At 36.8% G+C, this 22,701-nt stretch overlaps 1 protein-coding gene across 1 annotated transcript; it reads right to left on the minus strand.

Annotated features, from left to right (window-relative positions):
- Positions 1-3,816: 3,816 nt before the first annotated feature.
- On the minus strand, positions 3,817-22,164 carry LOC122032049. Its single transcript, XM_042591302.1, has 17 exons — positions 21,786-22,164; positions 21,502-21,547; positions 18,302-18,438; positions 17,052-17,219; positions 16,724-16,963; positions 16,532-16,623; positions 16,308-16,392; positions 15,739-15,945; positions 14,866-14,925; positions 13,414-13,496; positions 9,550-9,851; positions 9,384-9,475; positions 9,182-9,311; positions 7,498-8,636; positions 7,108-7,409; positions 4,510-4,677; positions 3,817-4,296 (listed from the first exon to the last, which is right to left on the minus strand). The coding sequence occupies exons 1-17, from the start codon at positions 21,981-21,983 to the stop codon at positions 4,194-4,196; spliced, it is 3,552 nt and encodes a 1,183-aa protein (XP_042447236.1). The 5' UTR covers positions 21,984-22,164; the 3' UTR covers positions 3,817-4,193.
- Positions 22,165-22,701: the final 537 nt, after the last annotated feature.

Genomic DNA, 22,701 nt, shown 5'->3' on the forward strand with positions numbered 1-22,701 from the left:
GCAATCGAGAATTTAGAATATATGGATCATCAGCTATTGGGAACTCCTCTAAGTCACTGTACTGCTCTTGAGATATTTCATATTGTTCAATCTACATATCATCAGCAAAGAATTCTTGTACATCTGTATTGCATTGCATTTCCTCTCCATTTCGGTTATAATACCCTTCCTCCTCACTCCAAGTAGACTCATAGTAATCAACAAGTGTTGCACACGGGTTCAGAACCTCATCTTCTTGAATACTGCTTCTTCATTTAGATCAAATGTGAAATTACTGCTTGTATTTCTATTTGTGTTATGCACACAACTATACTGTGAAGATAATGGAATATTTGTTTTGGATACTTCTCCTACATTATCTGCATGTCCAATGCTAGAATTTGTATCAAGAGTATTCCATATCTCAGATAGAATTTCGTCAGTTATATGATCATCCCTGATAAATAAATTACAAACTATTTTAGTAAATTTACAACTACAAAATCTATTGCTGTAGTTAAATTGTAATTTTGCTCAAACTAGGAAGGGTCTGATGTAAAAGCAAAGTTTTAACCACATAACACGTTATCGATATCAGGCCCAAGGTGGGCCTGATATCTATGATATCAGGCCCCTTTTGAAGCAGATACTTCTTGTAAACTAGGACCACCACTGACTAAACCCTAAACCGTAAATAAACAATTTTTAGTCAAACTTAACTATCAACGTCAAAAACTAACATAACTTAAATCGATTAAGTCTTCTATTACATCATAATTCAGGTGTTGTTGAATATTATTCCCCACACAACTAAAATTAACCATAAAAATACTTTTTGCTGTCACCCTTCCCACCAATAGTGTCATTTTTATTTACCTTCACTACCCTAATTTACAGTAAAAAAATCAATACATACATGTCTAAATCTTTAAATGTGTGCTTCTACTAATTTCCCTCTTGCAAGAAGTTTGTCCTTTTCGGCTGACGTTCTTAACTTAATTTGTCCTTGGTCTCCTCTAGCAACTCTTACGCAATTATGCCATAAACTTAACTGGTCTATTACAATCCCGCCAACCACCACGAGCAGTAATGGCAAGCGCAGGGTTCATGTTTCTTTTTTCTTTCAAGTTTATAACACCACACAGAGTGATGGAGGGAGAGAGACGGTGAGAAGACATGCATCCGAACCACAAATTATTTTTCAATTCTAATTTCGGCTTGGATGCTTGGAAAAATGTGTTTGAAAAAAGCGGTTGCCAGGTTAGCCAGAGGGGTAATCTGGGAATTGATTTTGGTAAACTCCGCCTTTTGGTAAATACAAAACCGTGATGCACCTTTTGGTAAATACATTAAACCTAGTACGCCTTTTGGTAAATTGTCGAATTTTTTTTAAAGTGGTATACTGAAGAATGAAGATAAAAAATAAGAGTAGAACTTGTGGAATTGATGAGAATCCATGATCCTTTGTCATTAATTATCTTCACGAGCAAGTGAAGAGATCAAATTCGATAGCCGTTGATTACCTTCCTATTCTTTCAACGCCATGTGTTAGTAGGGGCATCTAGGATACCAGATTTGACAACTTCATAATCGTTCCTCCATTCTTAAGATGTCATGCGTCCTTAAATATTCATAGTCATTATCAGTGACCTCGTGTAGGGCATTGAGGGTAAAAAAGATTACATCGATATGGAATGACAATGAGAATAAACAAAGTTAGGATCTGAGACTAATACTGAGAAGATGTCAAGTTAGATGTTGGGAGAGAATGTCGGCGACTGAAGTCGAGATAGAGATGATGTCGACGATTGAAGTCGAAACTAAGAGATGGTGTCAGGACCTGGGCTGAACCAGGGTAAACATCGGGATCGGAAGTCAATACTGAGAGATGATGTTAAGACCTGAGGTTGAGCCAAGATAGATGTCGGAATCAGGAGCTTCTCCTGAGACTGAGAGATAATGTTGGAACTTGGGATTGAGTCAGGGTAGATGTCGAGATCGAGAGCCAAGACTGAGATATAATGTTGGGAGCTGGGGTTGAGACAAGGTGGATATCAAAATCAAAAATTGAAACTGAGAGATGATGTCGAGACCTTGGGGCTGAGTCAAGATAGATGTCGGGATTGGAAGATGAGACTGAGAGATAATGCCAACACTTGGGGATGGGCAGGGTGGATGTCGGCATTCGAGTCGATCTGATCGGACTTGTGTCTCATCTAGGGTATCTCTGGTCATCTTTAGGTTATGTCTGACCTACCTTACTTTGATTGATAGCATGATCATTAATCCATGGGATACGTACCGCCTAATACTCTGTTTACTCCCAGCATGGATTGAGTAAGGAAAGAAAAAAATTAAGCAAAAAATTCATGCGGGAAGGGAAGAGAAAAGAAAAGGAAGGCGTGGGAAAAGAAAAGAATCCCTCGGGGTGGAAGAGAAGAATAAAGAGGTCGCCTGCCTTCTTGCGGGCGAGCACCCCCAACCACTAGCATATTCATGGGCGAGCACCCACGGTCGCCCGTCTGTTCGCAGGCGTGCATCTCCGGCTGTCCATTTGCTCGCGGGAGAGCACGAGGCCACCCACCTACTCGCCTGCTCACGGGCAAGCTACCTAGTCACCTACTCGCGGGCGAGCGCCCCCGGCCCCCTCGCGAGTGACTTGCTTCTCTAGTATCCTGTCTCTCAGATGGATGATTGGCGTTGTCTTCCACATCGGCGGCGTCATCAGGCCGACCAAGGCTGTGGTGCCAACATGTGGTGCTAACCTTGCGCAAGGCACGGCAATCTCACGTGGTGTAAAGGACCTACGTTGGCTTTCCACCTAATTTAAAGAGGATGAAAAAAAAAATCTTTAAATTCGTCCACCGCCGTATCGGTAGCAAAAACAATAATTGTGCCACTATCGTTCGAGCAAACTGCAGGAATCCAGTGCTTGTTTTGATCTGCCTATTTTATCACACAACCTGACCATTTGATACTAATTAATGTGGAAATTATGGCTAAGCAAGGTCGGCTGTAATATAGTTGCATGCCATTCATTCAGTATTATTAAGAGAGAAAAGAGTCTGACCAACATCATCCGACCACTGAAGATTAAATTTTGCAAAAGAGAAAAAGAGAGGCATTGAGGCTGAGCTGGAAAGTAGTCTAGGGCCGATGCATTGAAGGTACACATTAGGGTTTCATAAATACGTTGATTTGAACCGTGCGCAGGTCCTTTTTAATTCAAGGATGGATTCACATTTAAATCTCGTGGGCGAAACAACGCCATCAATCGATGCACAAGTGTATTTTGTATTCCTAGTGGACTCCACTTGCTGAATACTGATAGATAATGAGTGATAAGATTTAACCCCCAAACGTGTCGATTGAGGATTAGACAAACGGTTCTGGTGTCGATAGATATCAAATGACAAGATTTGACATAAATTACACTTTAAATATCGTTATGAATGAACAGATATCTATGAACAAGCTCATTTTATATATATAAAATAAATCAACTTTAATAATATTAAACTCAATTCATCAATATTAATAAATAAAACTTATAACAATTTTATTAATTTCTCAAAAGTCATAACTATAAATTCTTATTTTATTTCTATTTTATTATTTTAAACTATTTGTGCTGTAGAAAATAATATAAAACCTATACATTTTAAAAACAACTGCATTAATTGAACTCAACTCAATATGTATTAAAAATATCTAATAAGCAACTTAACAAACTCAATAAAAAACGAACTTATGATTAAGTTGGCTCATTTGCATTTCTAACTTTCTTTGGGCCGTAAAATGTGGTAAAGTACATATCTGTTGTTAACTAAAGGTAGCTAAACCTGAACAAGATTGTATGAGATTAGATCTTATTTTGGCAGTTGCAGTAGCGATAATACAACACACAAATAGGATTACAACTGAGCATAGACAATAAAAACGTGGAACAAAATTAGTAGATTTACATTTGATGCTGAGATTAGTAAGAGCTTGTTATTTGCATCCAAGAAAAAAATTTACAATGGACGCTGACTAATCTGGATAAATAAAAAAATGGCACACTGGTGAAACCATTGGATAAATGATCTTCGAGATGAGTATGGGCAGCTTCTTTTCTCAATAGCTGGCTTCGAAATCATAATATTAGAATCAAAGCTTTGGAGGCATAAGTTACAAGAGTCTGTAGCCGAACTGCTATGCTTTGGGCATTTAATCTAAGGTAGTGCCTCCTGAAAGCAGCTGGCACGATTTAACAATTCCAGATCCTTCGATGGCAGTGTAAGTGAACTGGAAAGATAGTGTTGCGATGACCGAGACCTGCATGATAAAGAAACTTCAACAGAGAGAATTTATTTGAACTCAAAGATTTAAGCAGAATTTGGCCCTCAATCAATCTTCAGCATGTTTACAACCATTAAAGCAGTGGATTGAATGCTACATATAAAAAACTAATTGGCTTAGTGACTCAATTGCAAGTGAAAAATCTATCTAGCAATCTTGCAAGTAAAGATCTCAGCGTTAAGGATTTACCTCCGTCGACCTTTTTCTTTCGAGAACTCTGAGATTCGGACACTCTCTAACTTGGATATGTAACTTGAGAAGGACAAGTAGTCATGGAATGCAGAGCCTCTTAGGATCATTGATAATCTTGCAGGAACTATGGGAAGGAGGACGTCCAAAAGAGAAGATTGTGTTTTCCTGCAAGCAACGATCTAGTCAAAATATCACCAAAGGTGTTTATAAATGATGAAATATACAAAAGAGAAAAATGAAGAAGGTATCTATCATCCTGGAGATATCACAGAATAATGGCAAATGAAGAAATTTTCATAGGAGCCACTTATCCAAGATGTTTCTGATATTATAATTCCTTTTATTTGTAATTCTTAGTTCTTTCAACAATATTAATAATGCAGAGAAGAAAAAGAAACAATAGTTATTAAACTTGATAATTGAACTCTTAATTTCCCTGGTAAGATCTTTGTAGACAATTCAAATATTTGAATTAAGCATATTGTTCTGGATACTGCAATTCTACTGCAAATCTAGCCGGTAAAAGCATACAGTTGTATTTAGCAATGTCCATAAATTGGGTGGCTCAAATTTCTATGCAGCTAAATCTGAAAATCCAAGTGCCACAGGAAAAAAGGGTGACACCATGTCGAGCATGGTGTATTAGGAAGAAGAGAAACTAACACATTTCAAAGCAAGGCGTCTAATAATTCACCTATTTTCTTAGTTGTGCATTGGCTTCTAACTCCCAGCGTCCTTTTTTTGACATTGTCAATGGAGCATTACACAAATATGCAATATTCTTATTTAGTAATAATATGGGCTACCTAGGATTCCTTAAGGAGTAAAGCTAATTTTTCCCTCTACAGATATCAAGGTTGCTCCTTCACGGTGTTCCTCTCCATGTTGATCTTTCATGTGAATTGACCTGTCTATATGCTCTCTATGATCCTCTCTACATCGTCCACGACCAGCATTGCTTGTGGCACTTCCAATCATGTGCTCCTGTAAACTACAACGTCCAACAAAGGTTGCCCACGGTGCCTCCGCCCATGCACTCCTCTATGCCACTCAGCCTCCACTTGCATACAACAATACTATGTGCCTTCACCCATGCACGAGAATCCATATTGGTTTATTTTTGCCCACACGCTATATGTGGCTCTGCCTGTAACCACTGTACATCTGTTTGTGTTCATCATCTTCTCCGTATTATCACTTCTATATTTGCATACATCCACCACGCATTCATCCGCTTATGTTGCTTCCATCTACATGTGCATCCGCACACTTGCATACCTCTCAACCTTCACATTTCCTTTCCTCCCAAAGATATCCTTCTTCAATCGCTTTACCATCATGAAAGTCATCTTGCACACCAACTTCTAAAATCCCCATGCATCATTCCACAAGTCTCATATCTCATTCTGTATGTGTCATTTCATGGACATTCCTAGACAAATCAATCTTCTTCTCTCCATGTGCAACATTTCATGAACATTTCAAGATGAATTTGTCATTTTTCTTCCATGTTTAAGATGGGACCATCCTCTCTTTTCTGTGAGCGTCATCTTGTGAACTTCTTGAGTTCATTACAAGTTCATTACGAGAATTATCATTGTGCATCCCATGAATTTCTCAAGTCTCTCTTCAGTAATTTTAACAAGTTAATTTCTATATTGTATTTGAATCATCTTGAGATGGTGTATTATGTATTATGAAGTAATATAAAAATATGTAATCTAAAGTAGAGGGAGCTACAAAGGGATCCTTGAGAAAGAAACTAAATTTTCTCCTCAATAAACACATTAAAGGGACAACAATTAGTCCAATATAAGCTAAAAAAACAAGGTACTAGATAGAAGCTCAAAATAGTAAGTAACCTAACAATTAATCAAAAGATAGCAGGTGGCAGAAAAAAACAAGTTTAACGGACTAATAAGCATAGGGCAGTAAACTGGCAGAAGATTCTAATTGACAGCATTCTGAAATGGTTAAGAATATTTTTTGGTGCAATTAGTATGTAGTATGTAGTCAATAACATTTTCTAGATTACATTCTATCTAATTTCTCTTGTACCTCTTTGTTTCTCATTGATCATGCAATTTTCCAAATGAATTAGAGAGAATGTTAGTTAAAAAAAATGGTGTCCTGCTAATACCACGATTGATATCTTCCTTATAGTATGTTTATGGTTGTGACTGCATATTTTGACGGTGAAGGAATTTCACTCTTTTATAACATTTTTTCTGAATCAAATGTCTGAACTTATTACTTTTCTAATAATATCATATTTGACCTGAATGCTAATGCTTAATAACTTCATCATCTTGTCCTAACTATTTGAGATTAACTGCATGCATTTGATTCCTCGAGTCAGTTCTTACCATGTTATTAAAGGAAAACGAACGTGAAGGCAAAAGTATATATAGCTTCAAAACAGATGGTTGAGATGTGCCTAATGGGGCCACAGACTCATGTTTGAACATTTCATGCCCTTTATTTCCAAAAGGAAAAAAATTGACAAAGCCAGTATGAAAGCTTTTTTCAATGAAGATATAGAACCAATAGGCAAAAGAGAATGTTAATTGTTCAAGATCCAGAGAATGATCATACCTTGTTGAAATGTCATGTATTGTTTCCTTCATATGCAGACTTCCATAAGAAGTATCATGCTTGTTAGTACTTTCCAAGGCAAGCAGCTTCCCAAGTGCCATAGCATTGGTGCTGGAAATCAGCATCTCCTGCATTAGAGGTTCTGTTGGTATTGACCCCACATCTTGGCATGCATTGTCACAATGTTTCATGAAATGACATAGGCCGTGTTGAGAGTATGTGGATCCCATCTCATATTGTTCATCATACCAGGAGAAATCATCTGGCTCAGTGGCGGGTGTCAATGAAGGATCCGGAACATCCTGCACAATACGATTAGATCCTTAGAACAATTTTGCTTGAGGAAAAAGAAGCTTAAAGCTACAAAGAGATGAAAGATCATAAACTTACAGTTATAGCAGGGTAACAGCCACTGAACATGATATCAGAGTCTGCAATTAAGTCAGTTAATCCAGACGTGATGTTGAGTATTAAAGACTCTCTTTGGCTTTCTCCTACATATTTTTTCAGTTCTTCACGCTGGTTGTGTAGTTTGTGCCATGTTTCTTGGACTGAAACAGTGCCTGGAGAATTTTGATCGAATCTCTTAGGAACTGACCGAATGGAGAAAGTAGCCTGGCTGCATTCATCCATAAATTGATATCCACTGCATGAAAGCTCTTGAATCCCATTATCAGAATCACCGAGCCCCTCATCGAGCTCATATAAGTTGCTGATGGGGCATAAGTTTCTGTTGGTTATGGATCGATTTAGATTATTATTTTGTTCTTGTGAGGCATGGATTGACTGAACCAAATCACATAGAGTACCACTTATGTTTTTAGAAGATACTACAACTGACATGGTATCCTCTCTCTTGTTGGCCTCAGAACCAGATAGAAAACAAGAATCTGGAACACATGAGACATCCTGTAACTTGAATGTATCACAAATATGTAAAGCGGATGCTGTGTCAACACTGTTGAGAAAATACTGACGACCATCATCTCTCTGAAACTTAGCTGGTGAATTCAGTGGACTACAAAGTTCCAGCATTGTAGTCGGTGTATCTACAAATGGATAGTCATTCACATCAGATGACATAATATCTGCAGGTGGAAGTTCATCAGCACTTAAATTATCATTAGACTGAGATGACAGGATGATACGAGGCCTCTTGGCCCTCTTCTTATTAGATCTTGGAAGATCAGCTCCTGCAAGTGACTCAGAAGCATCAGAGAAGTCGTCAAGATCATTGCCATTAGCTGGATTTGTGGAATCTGGATCTGACATTTTCCTCTTTAATTTGCTTTTCTTACTCTTAGTGATTCCCTTGGGTACTCCCCCCACATTAGGTGAACTAATCTTTTCTAATGGATCAGACTCTACTGGCACTGAGTTGTCTTCTATTGAAGATAATGTTCTGCTGATCTCATCAAGTATCTTTTCTGACAATTCACACTTGAACTCCCACGGAATTGCAGTTGGTATTACCATATGTGTAGCATCAATATCAAAGTGTAGGGGACTATATGTGAGTATATTGCTGCCTGGATAGTAAAAAGAGCACTCAAAAGACCAAAATTTGGACCATAATATACTCATAATAAAATATATAAGGAATGACAACACGCGGATCAGATTTTAAATAAGTATTGAGGAACAAAAATATCACAGAACTCAAAAAGCATCAGTAAAAAGAAGCCAGACTTGATGCGCCATGCCACAAAAGAAATATGCACATTTGCCAAAAAGACTAGGCTTATGTCTGCTGCTAGCATGAGTTAAAATAAGATAGGCTAACAAATAAGATTACAACTAATCCTGTAGCTGCTACTAGCTAGTTGATCTAACATCAATTTGCCATGCTCATTTGCTATATAACAACCAACAATCTTCTTACTAAGACTTATACAGCACTGACAAGTATTACACTCTATACATTGCTGAATATCTTTTCCCATGATGAAAAAACGAAGACTACATGCTGAAGAATAACATATTAAGCATTATCATGTATATAAACTTAATCGAGAATCAGTAGAAGCTATCTTCTACTTGTTTCATGTAAAAAACCAATATAGCAGCTACTTACCAATTCTAAGATTTTTTCCCTGGCACCAGAATTGAAGTGACATGATCACCTTACGTAGATCACCCAGACAAGAACTGATAAATTGCTGCAGTAAGCAGGATGAAATTTGAGCCCTCTCATTAGCACAAATCTGCACAACAATCAATATAAGTAAGATGCTCTTATGAGACAGAATATACCACATTGAAGACGAATAACATACCGTGTGCACATGTCTAAACAACTCTTCATTTGATGGAAGCTCAAAATCTAAAACCAGTTGACCTAATAGACGGGTTAAGGCACGATTCTTGCCTGTAGGAGAAAACTAGTAAGGTATGGTTGCAGATAGAAAATGAAAGAATACCATTAATAAGCTACAAACTCACTATTGCTTGTAAGTATTATAGGCCTCTTTGAGGTTTCTGCCAATTGGAGGATAGTACAAATAAAGCTATTAAGACCATGATCATCATCAAACACAGAATCCACATCCTCAAAGAGGACCAGTGACTTATTTGCCATTCTAGTCTCTCCAGTCCAAGAGCATTGACTAGGATCATTTTCTTGCATGCCCATAGGAGTAGTAAGTCCAAAATTTTCAGATTTCATGTTTCCCATAGTGCATGGTGCGTCTGCAAGTACATTGACATTTTGCTTTCCTCTTGAATTGTTATTATTGTACGAGGACCTGCATATAGCAACATAAGTACTTCAAATTATCAAAAATAATACAATTACATTCATTAAGTCTACAATAAATAATAATTTATAACATGAGTCTAAAATAATAAAAATGCATCACGAATAGAACAGTCCAGCATACTGTTTATTATGTATGGTATACAGCATATTTGAATTCTTCTCTTGCATGTAAGAATGATTCCTGTTGGAATATGCCAGGGTTAAGATAAACCTTCAAGGCATGTAAACAACCACGTTGCTTCAAAATATAATATTTTCCACACTGGCCAAAATTAACATAGGTCTAGCTAGAGCTTTCTATACTAAAATGGCAATTTAAGACAATGAAGACATTAAAGTTCAACATGCTTTCCTCCTGTTGTTCCATATAAAGTGGATAATTGTATATATGTGTGTGTGATTTTTTTTAATTGAGAAGATTGGTGGCGCCAGGATGGGGAAAAAAGGTTATGTCATAACCACCCAAGGTTTAAAATCTCAATTCGTGCCGAGATTTAAGTCTCAAACCGAAACAATACGGTTTCGGAATCGTAACATGTTGTGCCGATACGATTTCGGTATTTTTTTATTTATATATATGAATTATTAGATAAATATATTTATTATGTATAATTTAAAAATAAATTGTATATTGATTTTATATAAGCTCTCTATTATTGAACAACTTAATATTGTTAGAAAAAATAATTAAATATAGTTTTCTTTAAAAAAAATTGATTTATCAATCACTTGAATTAAAATTGATACATCATAATATGTTACCTAACTAATATCAAAAGGAGTAGTGCGAGAAACATTGGTTCTTGTAACATTCTGCTTAGGTCAACTTTACAGTTCTCCAACGCCCAAATTAAATAATCATAATTATATAAATTAACACAAAGATGCTTTTTATATATAATAATTATATAAATTAACTATTTATTCATTTAATTAATTATTAATTTAAATAATATATATTTAAATAGTAAAAAAAATAGAATATCAATTAAACATTAAAACAATACAAAAAATTAAAGAATATATATCAAAATATAATATGATTTATTAGAATTTTTAAATAAAATTTAAAACAGTAAAAAAAATTCAGAACGTCGATTAATAAAATTTATTAATTCCTTTAAAATTTTAAAAATATTTTTTATATATTTTTTTGGGATAATTTAATTATTGTTTATGAAAGTCTCTTCGAAATATCACACTTACATTGAAAATTATTTGAATTAATTAAATTCGTAGTTTTAATTTTCTTCAACACAGTATCATCGCGCGTCGTAGGATCGCCTCCGGCAACACTGGAGGTGTCATGCAATGCCTCCGGCGGTGCCGGAGCATTCCTATGACGTCGCCGGCAGCACCGGAGCCATCTGCGATGTCTCCAAGACTCCTCCAACCCATCTTCTGTTGTGCGAGCGTCACACATGCGAAATTGTCGCGCGTACAATGGCGATTTCACTCCCCTATCGAAACAATAAAAACCGTCTATGCCGCCCAGCATAGAACGGTATTTCAATCACTATAGCCCCCCCATCCCACTTATGAGGGTTGATGATGGAAAGTTAAATTCTTGCCTCCGCACATGGCATTACCATCCATACTAAATTGTGTGCTTTCAATAAGTAATCTTGCAAGAAAGAAGACAATACTTGCAAACAAAAATTGTATTATTGATTTAATAACATGACAATTATAAGGTTTCTTGAATAGGCTTTTCTATAAAATACTCATAAAATAAAAGTGGAAATAAAATGAATCTATACTTTATTTCACTAATGCTAGGAAACCTTTTTTTTATATAATTAGGGGTGTAAACAAGTCAAACACTCGTGAGCTATTCAGGTCTCGATTCGAAAAAAAATAGTTCGAGTTTATTCGATTAAGTTAATGAGCCGAACTTGAGCTTAATTTCGAACTCAAAAACATTATCAAGCCAAGCTCGAGCTTAACAATATTTGATTTGTGAGCTTACAAACGTGTCATTAAGAGGCTCATTTATATATATTAACGAGCCGAGTTCGAACTAAGCTTATTTAACTTTTAAACAAGCCATTTCGAGTTGTGCTCGAGTCATTCACGAACTATTTAGGCTACGTTTGGTTGGGTGTAATGTAATGGAGATTGTAATGTAATCAAATTTGTAATGTAATGTAATGGAGATTGTAATGTGATCAAATTTGTAATGTAATGTAATGTAATCTTGATTACATTACTACATTTGGTAATATAATGTATGTAATCTTTGATTACAAGGGTGATTACATTCTTTTGTTTGGTGTCCATTGTTTTTTATAAGGAATGTAATTCATATTATTATAAAATAACAAAAATATCCTACGACTTCTACCGACGGACCGTCGCACCTCTGTCGAAGCTTGCGGCAACCACTGGCAACTAGCGGCCGTCACCGCCGGTCGCCGCCGCAGGCGGGCGACCGACAGCAGGCGGTGGGCGGCCGGCGGTGGGCGGCCGGCGGTGGGCGGCCGGCGGCCGACAGCCGGTCGGCCGACGACGGGCGGGCGGTCAGTGGCAAGCAGCCAGCGACTGGCGGGGGGCGACCAGCGGGGGGCAAGCGGCGATGGCGGGCGACAAGCGGTGGTGGGGGCGACCGACTATGGCGGGGGGCGGCGACTGACTAGGGATACATTCGGTATTCAAATTTTAGTTAAGCAGTGACCTCATAATGTAATCGGATTACATAGTATTTACTTTATAATCTAGATTACAAAATTTCACTACCTTTTGTAATCGAGATTACATTACATTATAAGTTTAAAGTTAAACCAAACAAAATAATCAACCTTGTAATGTAATCTTGATTACATTACAAGGCAGATTACACCCTACCAAGCGTAACCTTAATTTCATTACAAGCCGAGTTCGAGCTTAAAAATTAAAACTCGAATCAAACTCGAGCTGAGCTCGAGCTTAGGTAAAACGAACCGAGATCGAGCTCGAGCCTCTTACCGTTTGGCTCGGCCCGATTCGATTACACCCCTATTTATAATGATCCCATTTGGTGTTATCCACACAACGTTCCACCGAATTAAGCAAAGACAAACAGATGTGACAAACATATAATGGGTCGTTCAAATAATTTTTTCTATTTACTGAGTGCACATGAAGAAAAAAAGAACCATGTTTTTAAGCTCTTCCACATGAATCTATAATACGAGAAAGGTTCTCAAAATTTCTTTGATGCTTCAAATAATCATGTATTTTGTGCATTTATGAAATTCTAAACACAGCCTGACCAGACAACTGTTTATGATTCACTCATATCTCTTCTCAATCTTGTGCAATTTAATCCAGCAATGCATATGCATTCTAAAACAAACTAAACATTACACTTCATATGATGTCCATAAGTGGATCAGTGTTAAGAATCTGTCCTTGCATACAAGGCCATTTATGAAAACACGTGACCTTTGAGAATTAAACATCAAGGTTCAGTCATTGGATTTATAAATACACTAACAAAAAGTTGAACATAATTATTTGGACAAAATCAATAAGCTAAGAAATACTAAATCCAAGAGCAGAGAACTAACCATCTGTTAAATCCATGCGATTCCATTGCCTCCCCATATTTGTTTTTAATACTTGTGCCGTTTCTCAAATCAGATGCATCAACCTGTTAACTAGTATTTTATTAGAATATAATAATAATAAATACAAGCAAATAAGCAGTTTTCCTTTGGTATATAAATTAACCGAGTCAACATAACAGTTCTGAACTAAAGTTCAAATGGGGAGAGGTAGTTAACGAGCAATTTTGCAAGGCTTATATGTAAGTTGAATGTGTCTCACTTGCCATTTGTTGGATGAAAAAATAGAACAATTCTGAGCTTTTAGAGTTTATCTAACGTTTTCTTAAATATGATAAGTCATAACTCATAATGAGATTTCTTCATCAATTTCTAGTTTGGCTCTTGAATGTGACAACCTAAATTTCCATGCTACACCATATCCAATGTGAAAAAGGAAAACAAACAGACTCAGAAGGATGTAAAACATAATTCCAACTGGCAAAGTGCAACCTATCATATTCTTGGTAACAAAATCCCATCCCTGAGGAATCTAGACATGAATGCCATCCAGGCATTTAAATATTCACGTAATCTGGATAACATCCTTTTAAAGGTCTCAATTAGCATAATATCAAACCATAATTTAATGCAAATGACATAGCAAAATAAGTCCGAAGCTACAGCAAAATAATTGATAAAACATAGAGGACAGGTGAGAGAAGGTATGCAGTCTATGAAAGGACCAAAGTTATGTTATTGAGTAAGAAAAGCTGTAATACTTCCTGCAACTATTAATGGCTAGGCAGGAAATTAGTTACCAAATATAATCAAAGATATTCAAAATCTTTGATTAAACATGCAAAGAATTGGACAAAAGCCAATGCAAAAGAAAGTCTTGCAACTGACAGTCTGGTCACAGGTCAACTTGCTTCTAAATCAAACTAGTAAGAATGTGGATAACTTTTCATTAGCTAAAACGCAACTGTATTTTCCAATGGGTGGTAACCAAAAGTTTGGAACATCCAAAGAGAGGTTCTAATTTATCTAATTTGCACTCTGAAAACCTTGCAGGGGGCATAGATTGATAGCTGAGTTTGTCCCAAAACAGTTATTTTGTTGGCATATTGGAATAAGCAGAAGAGGAATTTTATTCTTGTAGGAACGATATACTATTTTTGAGAAACTTTTGGGGGGAAAAACTAGTTGATACAGCTATTTGTATCATGAACTGCAAGGAGCAATTCAGTTTTAAACTAGATGCAATAATTTTTAATAAGGATTATACTATTATCTTCATACAGTTTCAAAATAAAATTCAAATCCTGACAATAATCAAATTCCAGATGTTTTATTATAAGAATCTTAGAAGTGGCAATAGATCAAGAAAAACCATTTTGAATCTTATTCTAAAATAATTCTATAGTTGAATGCATAACAATTCCATTAATATAATGAATACAAATTTAAGATTACCTCAATGACTTCAAAGCCTTCCTCTTTTGCACAGGCATGTATGGCAGCAGATTTTCCACTCTGCAATAAGCACAGATGTCAGTTTCAAATCAATTCACTAGTATTAAAAGTAATTAAAAGTTGATCCATGAGAACAGGCAACTACCACAAAGAATTCAAATACCAGATAGACGTATTGAGTCAAGGAAATGGAATGATATTAACAGCTACACAATACAGATCTAGCGGTTAATATTAGCCAAGGAAAGTTGTTGCATAGGATATATGACAGTTATCATTAGAGTGCAAAGCTTCATAAAGAGTTATCTTCTTACAGGCATTGCCAACAAAGTAGAGGTCGGCGCAGATGAAAGGTTGTGGTTTGGTAATTAGCGTTGTTCAACATTGCACCTAGGCAATTGGGCCTAGGATTATAAGTGGAATTAGGTAATGCAAAGACAAAAGGTAAAAATGGTAGGGAGGCAAGAGGCATCAACGAACTTAGGAGCTTTTTGCAGCAGCAAAGCCTAAGGATCTGTCCAATGATGACAATCGTGGAATGTGGATGAGAAAAGTAGGAGAAGATATGGATACTCTGGCAGCAAGGGGAATATGGAAACAATAAGGTTCTCACACAAGATGGATGGGTTAGGGGAGATTGCATCATCTAAAGGGATAGTTGTGAAAACTTATAAGGAAACCTGCTCTTATACCAAGTTCAGAGGATAAATATTGAATTGTCATCCAAATGAAATTACCTCTAGGCCTAACTAATAATTTGAAAATACAGCCTATCATTTCTAACAATACCACTAATTGATCAAATTATAGCCTAGTGTTTATGACAAAATTTATCAAAATTAAACAGACAACTTAATCAGGATAAGTACTGACCCCCACTGGTCCAGTTACCAAAAGCACATTTTCGAGACTATCTTCTTGATCCTCCATATCAGACTCAGCATTATATAATCTATCTTCATTGTTCTCAACTACACATTGCTCCTCAACGTTGCAGTGCTTGTCACTTTTTCGACCTTTCTCATGCCAAGACTTGAGCCATTCAGCGAGCTGACTGACTGAATGAGAGTTTCCACAAACCTGCAATAGCAATCTGATAAATATTAACCTTTCAATCTCAGACATTCATAGAATATGTTGATTTATCTACGATTAAATGGCAGATGGTTTTACTATTTGGTGGAATATAATCTATAATAGTAGTCAAAACATATTAGTGTGGCATCACAAGCCTCATCCATATCAAGAAACCAAAGAAGCTAACAAAGATAATTGTGCCTTCACAAGGCACAACCGTAGGTGCCTACACCATGGATGTAAGATAAGATAGAGCTAGTGTGCTTAATTGCTGCACATATGATTGACCCTTTCTTTCAGTGATGACATTATCATCCTGCATGCTAAGAGCACACATGGAGAAAGCAAACATAAATCTTTCTTACCTCCGAGGCATTTTCTGGCTGGTATTTGGCTGTCCAGAGGCTGTGCTCAGACCAATCATTAGGTCTTCTGTAGTATGATAAAACCCTAAAGTTACAGAGGAATTCAAATGAAAATTAGTAACAAAAATTCAAAGTACAAAAGGGTGCAAATACAGATGTTTTGAGAAATGGTGTAATGCCTGCAGTATCAGCATGAGTACCATAAACATTCACATATGTCTTACCTTTCTTCATCCAATCCATTCTGAGAACAGTTCTCTAAGCTTCCTACCAATCTACCACATCTTGGTGATAATGACAAGTTGTTTAAATGAGCCTGCAAAAAGCTTGGTTGAATGATTAAAAAGGAGAAAATTGAAGACTTTAAAAATGAATTATATTGTGTTCAGAATGTAAAAGCACAAAAACTAATTTACCTCTGGGTAGGGTGGCTGGTGCTGTGTTTGGAATTGACCATTGGATATTGTAGATGTAGCTGTGCCTGAGTTAATGTCTGTTGAACTTGATAGAGAAGTATGCCTCGCTTTAAGGAAAACAGGATCGACCTTCAAAGGCTCAACCAATCTTCTGCAATCGTCTTCCATTGGACAGCGACTTAGACCAAAGGCTTGCTCAGTAAAACTCCAATTACTCCAATCTAATGAAATATCTTCAACCTAAATCCAAAAACAAGAGCAACACAATACACAGACAAATCGTAACAAAGATACACTCAATAAATTGACAGGACTAACCTGTACCTACCTGTGTGTCAACTATATGAAAAGGAGTATAGATATTAGCATCATCACTGGCATATATAGACCACTGCCCACCCTTGTCTAATTTCTGAATATCTAGGGACTCTGTCAATCTTTTGGTTTCTTTTCTACAAGTGAAAAATGGATGCATCTGCTTTCCTAGCATATTTTCCTGTTGAAAAAAAAGAATAAAATTGAATCTATGATCATTAGCCAGAAAAATAAAATAAAGTAGCAAAAGAAAAGGTATGAAATTGTAAAGAATCAAGAACTCAAAGTTCAATCGAACATACCATTCAACACATTATACAAAAACAAAGAAAATAAAAAAGAAAAGATTTTATAAGATTATCTTACCTTTCTGAGCAGGCACAGTTACGGATTGTTAAATAGAAGACAGGAGAAAACATAATGATCAAAGAAGACACTAAAACCAAATACAGGAATTCCAACACCATGTGATCCAGCAGGAAAACACAAACATCCTAGCTAGAAAACTTGAAAGCTCAATTTTCTAAGCAATGTAAACAATAGAGTATGATTACACAGAAAATAAATACATAAAAAATGTGCATGGCCTACATAATAGGTAAAGTACAAAAAAAAAGATCAAACATAGAAATATGATAATTCTGCCTCTTGGACTAAAAGATTTTAGGTCAATTGAATAAACTCTCCTTCAAATCAAGTTGTAGCCACAAACAAATTGTTGAGTTTGGGATGCACATGATTATCTTTTTGCTCAATAAACAGAACTCCAATTAAATGCTCGAAGTCAGGACAATTTAAGAATTCAGAGGACAAATATCTCCAGTGTATAAAAATGATTAAATTATTCAATGTATAAGAATGAGTGAAATGACCTAAGTAATGACAACATCTTGCTTTTATCCATATTAAATTGACCTATAAATTTACGACAAAATGTTCCATAATCATTGATGCATTAAACTGTTATGGGTTATGGATGACTGAATGTGAGTAGCGTGCAATGTAACTGCACCAATTTAATTATTTGCTTAATCATGTAACTAACATAAAGACCAATATGAGTTAATGATCTATTTTAATTAATTTCTATATTCTAAAATATTTCCATTCCAAAAGGTTAGTAATCAGCTTGTTCAAAGTTAAAATGCTAATTCTATAGATCACGGTGCAAGAATCCACCGAGGTGAACTCAACTAAGGTGAAAGCACATGTTCAGTGCTAGAAAATAAAAGAAAGTAATATTATGTAAAAAAAAGTAACCACCTCGTGTGCTAGTTTTGCTTCTAGCTGTAGATTGCATGCAGGCCTTTCTACATTCTGGCAAACAATATCCAAATCTTTCACAATGTCAGATTTACCAGCAGCATCATTCTTCTTTGACCTTTTGCAGCTGCCATTACCTTCAAATTCATTGTTCATGTCAATATTTATTACACTAAAAAAGTTCATTTTTTGTAATTTGCAGCATATCCTAATATCATACAAAACTATACAAGCAAATATCAGTGAATATATGATGGGAGAAACCATCAGCCAAATCCAGAATCCTACTGGAGAAACATTATATAGAAAGACAAGTATTATTGAATTTTCTGAAAACAGTGAAAAACAAATATTAAAGGCCGAATACAGACATTCACTTTCCAAAATTCCTTGTAAAAGAATACAAATAGCCCTCACTATCATTTGTTGAACATTAACTTTCGATGGACAGTGTTAAGCGCATTCTGTAACGTTAGTAATCATCTTGGGTCCCCCGTCGACACTCTATCTAGTCTTAGTTATATAAGGGTCAAGGGAAGTGATCACATCATAATTGCAATTAGGTTCGATATGTATGGAATAGATCCACTATGCACCAAGGTATTAGAATGGTTATAATGGACTTATTTTTATCAGGCATAGCTCAAGTAAAGAATCATATAAATCAAGTTTATAAGAGTATTTTTATTTTGAAAAAAAAGGATTTGTGGTGACAGGGACCTTGTATTGCATTAATCAAATGTTGAACAACAATTGAGGCAATAGGCATAATGGGATGGTAGGTTACATGAATCTCCATAGTACACACTCAGCTACATGAGACAACAAATTAAGTCATCATGAAATTTTGTAACCAAGTTCAAGTAGTCTGGAAGAAATCTTTTGGCGACTTTGATTAGCCAGAGAAGTGTCAGCCTCCTCCAACCTTCCAACAGCTCAAATCTCAACTCTGGCTCGCTGGAAGATTGCTAAACACTGAGTTCTCTAAACTACCACAATCCAAGCTTGAGATACAGTGCTAAACAAGCAAATCTCAGTCCTGTGCAAGGATTCTCATAAGAGTTGGTATACAGTTGTATTAAAGCGACGATAACAGACAAGGTTAATCATGAATCCTTTTCTTTTTTTCCCCTCTCTTCGCCTTTATCCTCTTCCGAGATTATTTATATTCCCTTCTCTAAACAAATATAACAACAGCTTGCATTATTTTCTTAGCCTAACCAACATTAATTACTCTGACCTGTGGACTCATCATCAACCATGTCTCTTCTAACATTGGCAACAGTCACTGTGGTTAATCCACATTTCGCAGATCCTTTTAGAGATTGGCTACAATTCATCAAAGAGCTATATCAAGATTATTTAATCTTTTCGGAAGACCAACGGAGATGTACTTGTCAAAAGCAGGCATTCTCTGATATCCTCCTTTATTGCAAATTCCTTCCTCCCACTTATTACTATTGTTGTAACGACCCGGCCCCTCGACCCCGTAGGCGGCCCCTTGGTGGTCCCTTGGGCGGCCCAACTAGCGACCCTTATGTCGTCGACTGACGACCCTCGGTCGTGTCGTTACTCACTAAGACTTCCCACCCCTAGCCAGTGGATTTTTGCCTTCCCCAGGATTCGAAGACCTCCAGGCTAAGTACTAGAGTTTATGAATCTTGGTAGCCAAGTGAGCGACCCGGCCCCTCGACCCCTTGGGCAGCCCAACTGGCGGCCCATTTGGCGACCCCTTAGCGGTCCGTTGGGCGGCCCAACTGGCGACCCCTTATGTCGTCGACTTATGATCCTCGGTCGTGTCGTTACTCACTAGGTCTTCCTACCCCTGGCCAGTGGATTTTTGCCTTCCCCAGGATTCGAACTCTAGACCTCCAGGCTAAGTACTAGAATTTATGAATCCTGGTAGCCAAGTGAGCGCCGCTCACTTGGCTACCAGGATTCATAAACTCTAGTACACAGGTTGATCTTGGGAAGGCAAAATCCAGCTGGAAGACCTAGTGAGTAACTTGACTCCGATCGACAACATAAGAGGTCGCAAGTCGGGCCGCCAAAAATGGCCGGTCGTTATAATAAAAGCGCATTTTATTGTAACGACCGGCCCTTTGGCCCCTTGGGCGACCTTTGTGGCGGCCCTCGGCGTTACTCACTAGGTCTTCCAACCGCTGGATTTTGCCCGGATTCATAAACTCTGGTACTTAGCATGAAAATCTAGAGTTCGAATCGCAAAAATCCATAACCGAGTGGGAAGACCTAGTGAGTAACGATACGGCCGACGTCAGTTGGGCCGCCCAAGGGACCGCCAAGGGGCCGCCAGTTGGACCGCCCAAGGGGCCGGGTCGTTACAATTGTTCCCTATTAGAACCATTTTTATCCCAAAGAAAATCTTTCATAAAGTCAATGCAAGACAGATTCTCAAAAAAAAAAAAAAAAAAACACAACATAACCCCATGCTTACAGTCAGCAATATTAAATACAACTCAATCGAACAAAACAAACTAACTCTACCAGAAATATAAATAACATCACCTTCTTATAACAGAATTAAAATTTATGGTATGAAAAATAATTTGACAAATTGAATATATGAAATATATTGATGTAAATATCATTAATACGATTAAAAAAAGTCACTAAAAACAAGAGCTTTTGAATTCTTATATGGCCAACGTGATCATCTAAGGTTCAAATATACAAATTAAGAATATGTTACGACCTTTGTGCTTATGGATCAATGTATTAGACAATTAGAATAGTAACTGTACAAAAAATAATGTAACTAAAAGAGAGTGCTGCGATGACTGTGTGGAATCACTAGACAATATAAAATACAAATATGATTATCTAGAATAATTAGGTGTAAGCACTATAACTCCAATAGATAAGATGAGAGAAAAAGGATGACATGAAAATCATCATAGGTGGCCAGTTTGTCAATTGTTGATTAAAGTTGAAGGTGTAAAATATAAAAAATATCAGCCAATATAATAAATGGTGATTAAATTGCACCAAGTATTAGTGATATAATCTTATATAAAATTTAATAAAAAGGTTCAATAAAGGCAGACTAAGAACTTCCTGATGCACTTCAACCACAAAAATAAATACTTTTCACACCAACATTGGAACTATAACTACAAACACACTGTTATTAGAATACTCGAAGGCATAATACAATTGACAATACATACATGTCAACTTACCAGGTGATTTAGAAAGCCTTGTCCTTCCTGCTCTGGTAGATGGAGACTGCCAGTGAACATTGGAAAAATGTTACAATGTGCGATGTAAAAACTACTGAAAGAAAAAAAAAACGTAGAAATAATTGTGGCCCTCAATATTGGTAGGAATTACTGCGTTTTGAAAGAAAGTGTCAATTTCATTGGCAAAGAGAAACAATATTGAGGCCAGAGGAAGCGAAACATGAAATACAGTGCATTAAAAGAACACAACTCTGAACCTAAAACGTCGATCTGCAGCAACACACCTTTTTGGGAGTCTTCACCTTGGTATTCCGTTTACCCGTGCCCTCGCCCTTGCGGATTTCTTCCCTCACATCCGCAGCTGGAGAGCCAGCATTTTCCTTAGGTCGACCCCAAGAGAGCTTGGTTTGGACGCATCTTCGAATCCGCTTCCCCTCGGGGGGCGACGGCGTGACCATGAACTCGTCCACGGATTCCCCCATCTTATTGCTGATGCGATCGGTGATTTCGAGCACCAAGCCAACTACGGAACGGAGAGAACAGTAGGGCTGGTGAAGGAGGAGGAGGAGACGGCGGGAGATTTTTGGGCGAGTGAGAAGAATGTCCGCTTTTTAGAATATCGGCGGCAGGCTTGCAATTACGCAGATGGTGCCGATCTCGACGAACCCTCTCATATAACGCTTTATCATCTCACGTGACTCGCATGTCTACGAAGTAAGGTCTGTATAACAGATTTTGTTTCAGGTATGTCAATTTTCTTATCTGCTACTGAAATTCTAATTAAATAATTACAGGGGCTTGAATTTACTAGTATGTATCTTCGTCAATGCAAATTTAGTTTTGGAAAAAATCTTGAAACACACCTTCTACTTCTTAAAATTCCCAATCCTTGCTCTCTCCCCGCATAACGGATCCCGAATATCCCTCCCTAACCCGGCAACGCTAAAAATAAGGGGAAATTTTAAACGGGCCTAGCTCTACCCCTCCTATTCGTTAGAAGTCATACTTCAACACTTATTATAATGTCTCTTTTCTTTTCATATTTTTTTATAATTCAATAATTTTTCGAACATCTTAAAAATGATGAAAATTTTCTATTAAATATCTAAGTAAATCCAAAAAAAAATATAAGATGATTGTGACGGATGATCCAACATCATGAATAATTTAAACATCACGAACGTACGAGGTATTATCTAT

This window comes from Zingiber officinale, chromosome 11A, assembly GCF_018446385.1.
Source record: "Zingiber officinale cultivar Zhangliang chromosome 11A, Zo_v1.1, whole genome shotgun sequence".
In the NCBI taxonomy this organism is placed as follows: Eukaryota; Viridiplantae; Streptophyta; class Magnoliopsida; order Zingiberales; family Zingiberaceae; genus Zingiber; species Zingiber officinale.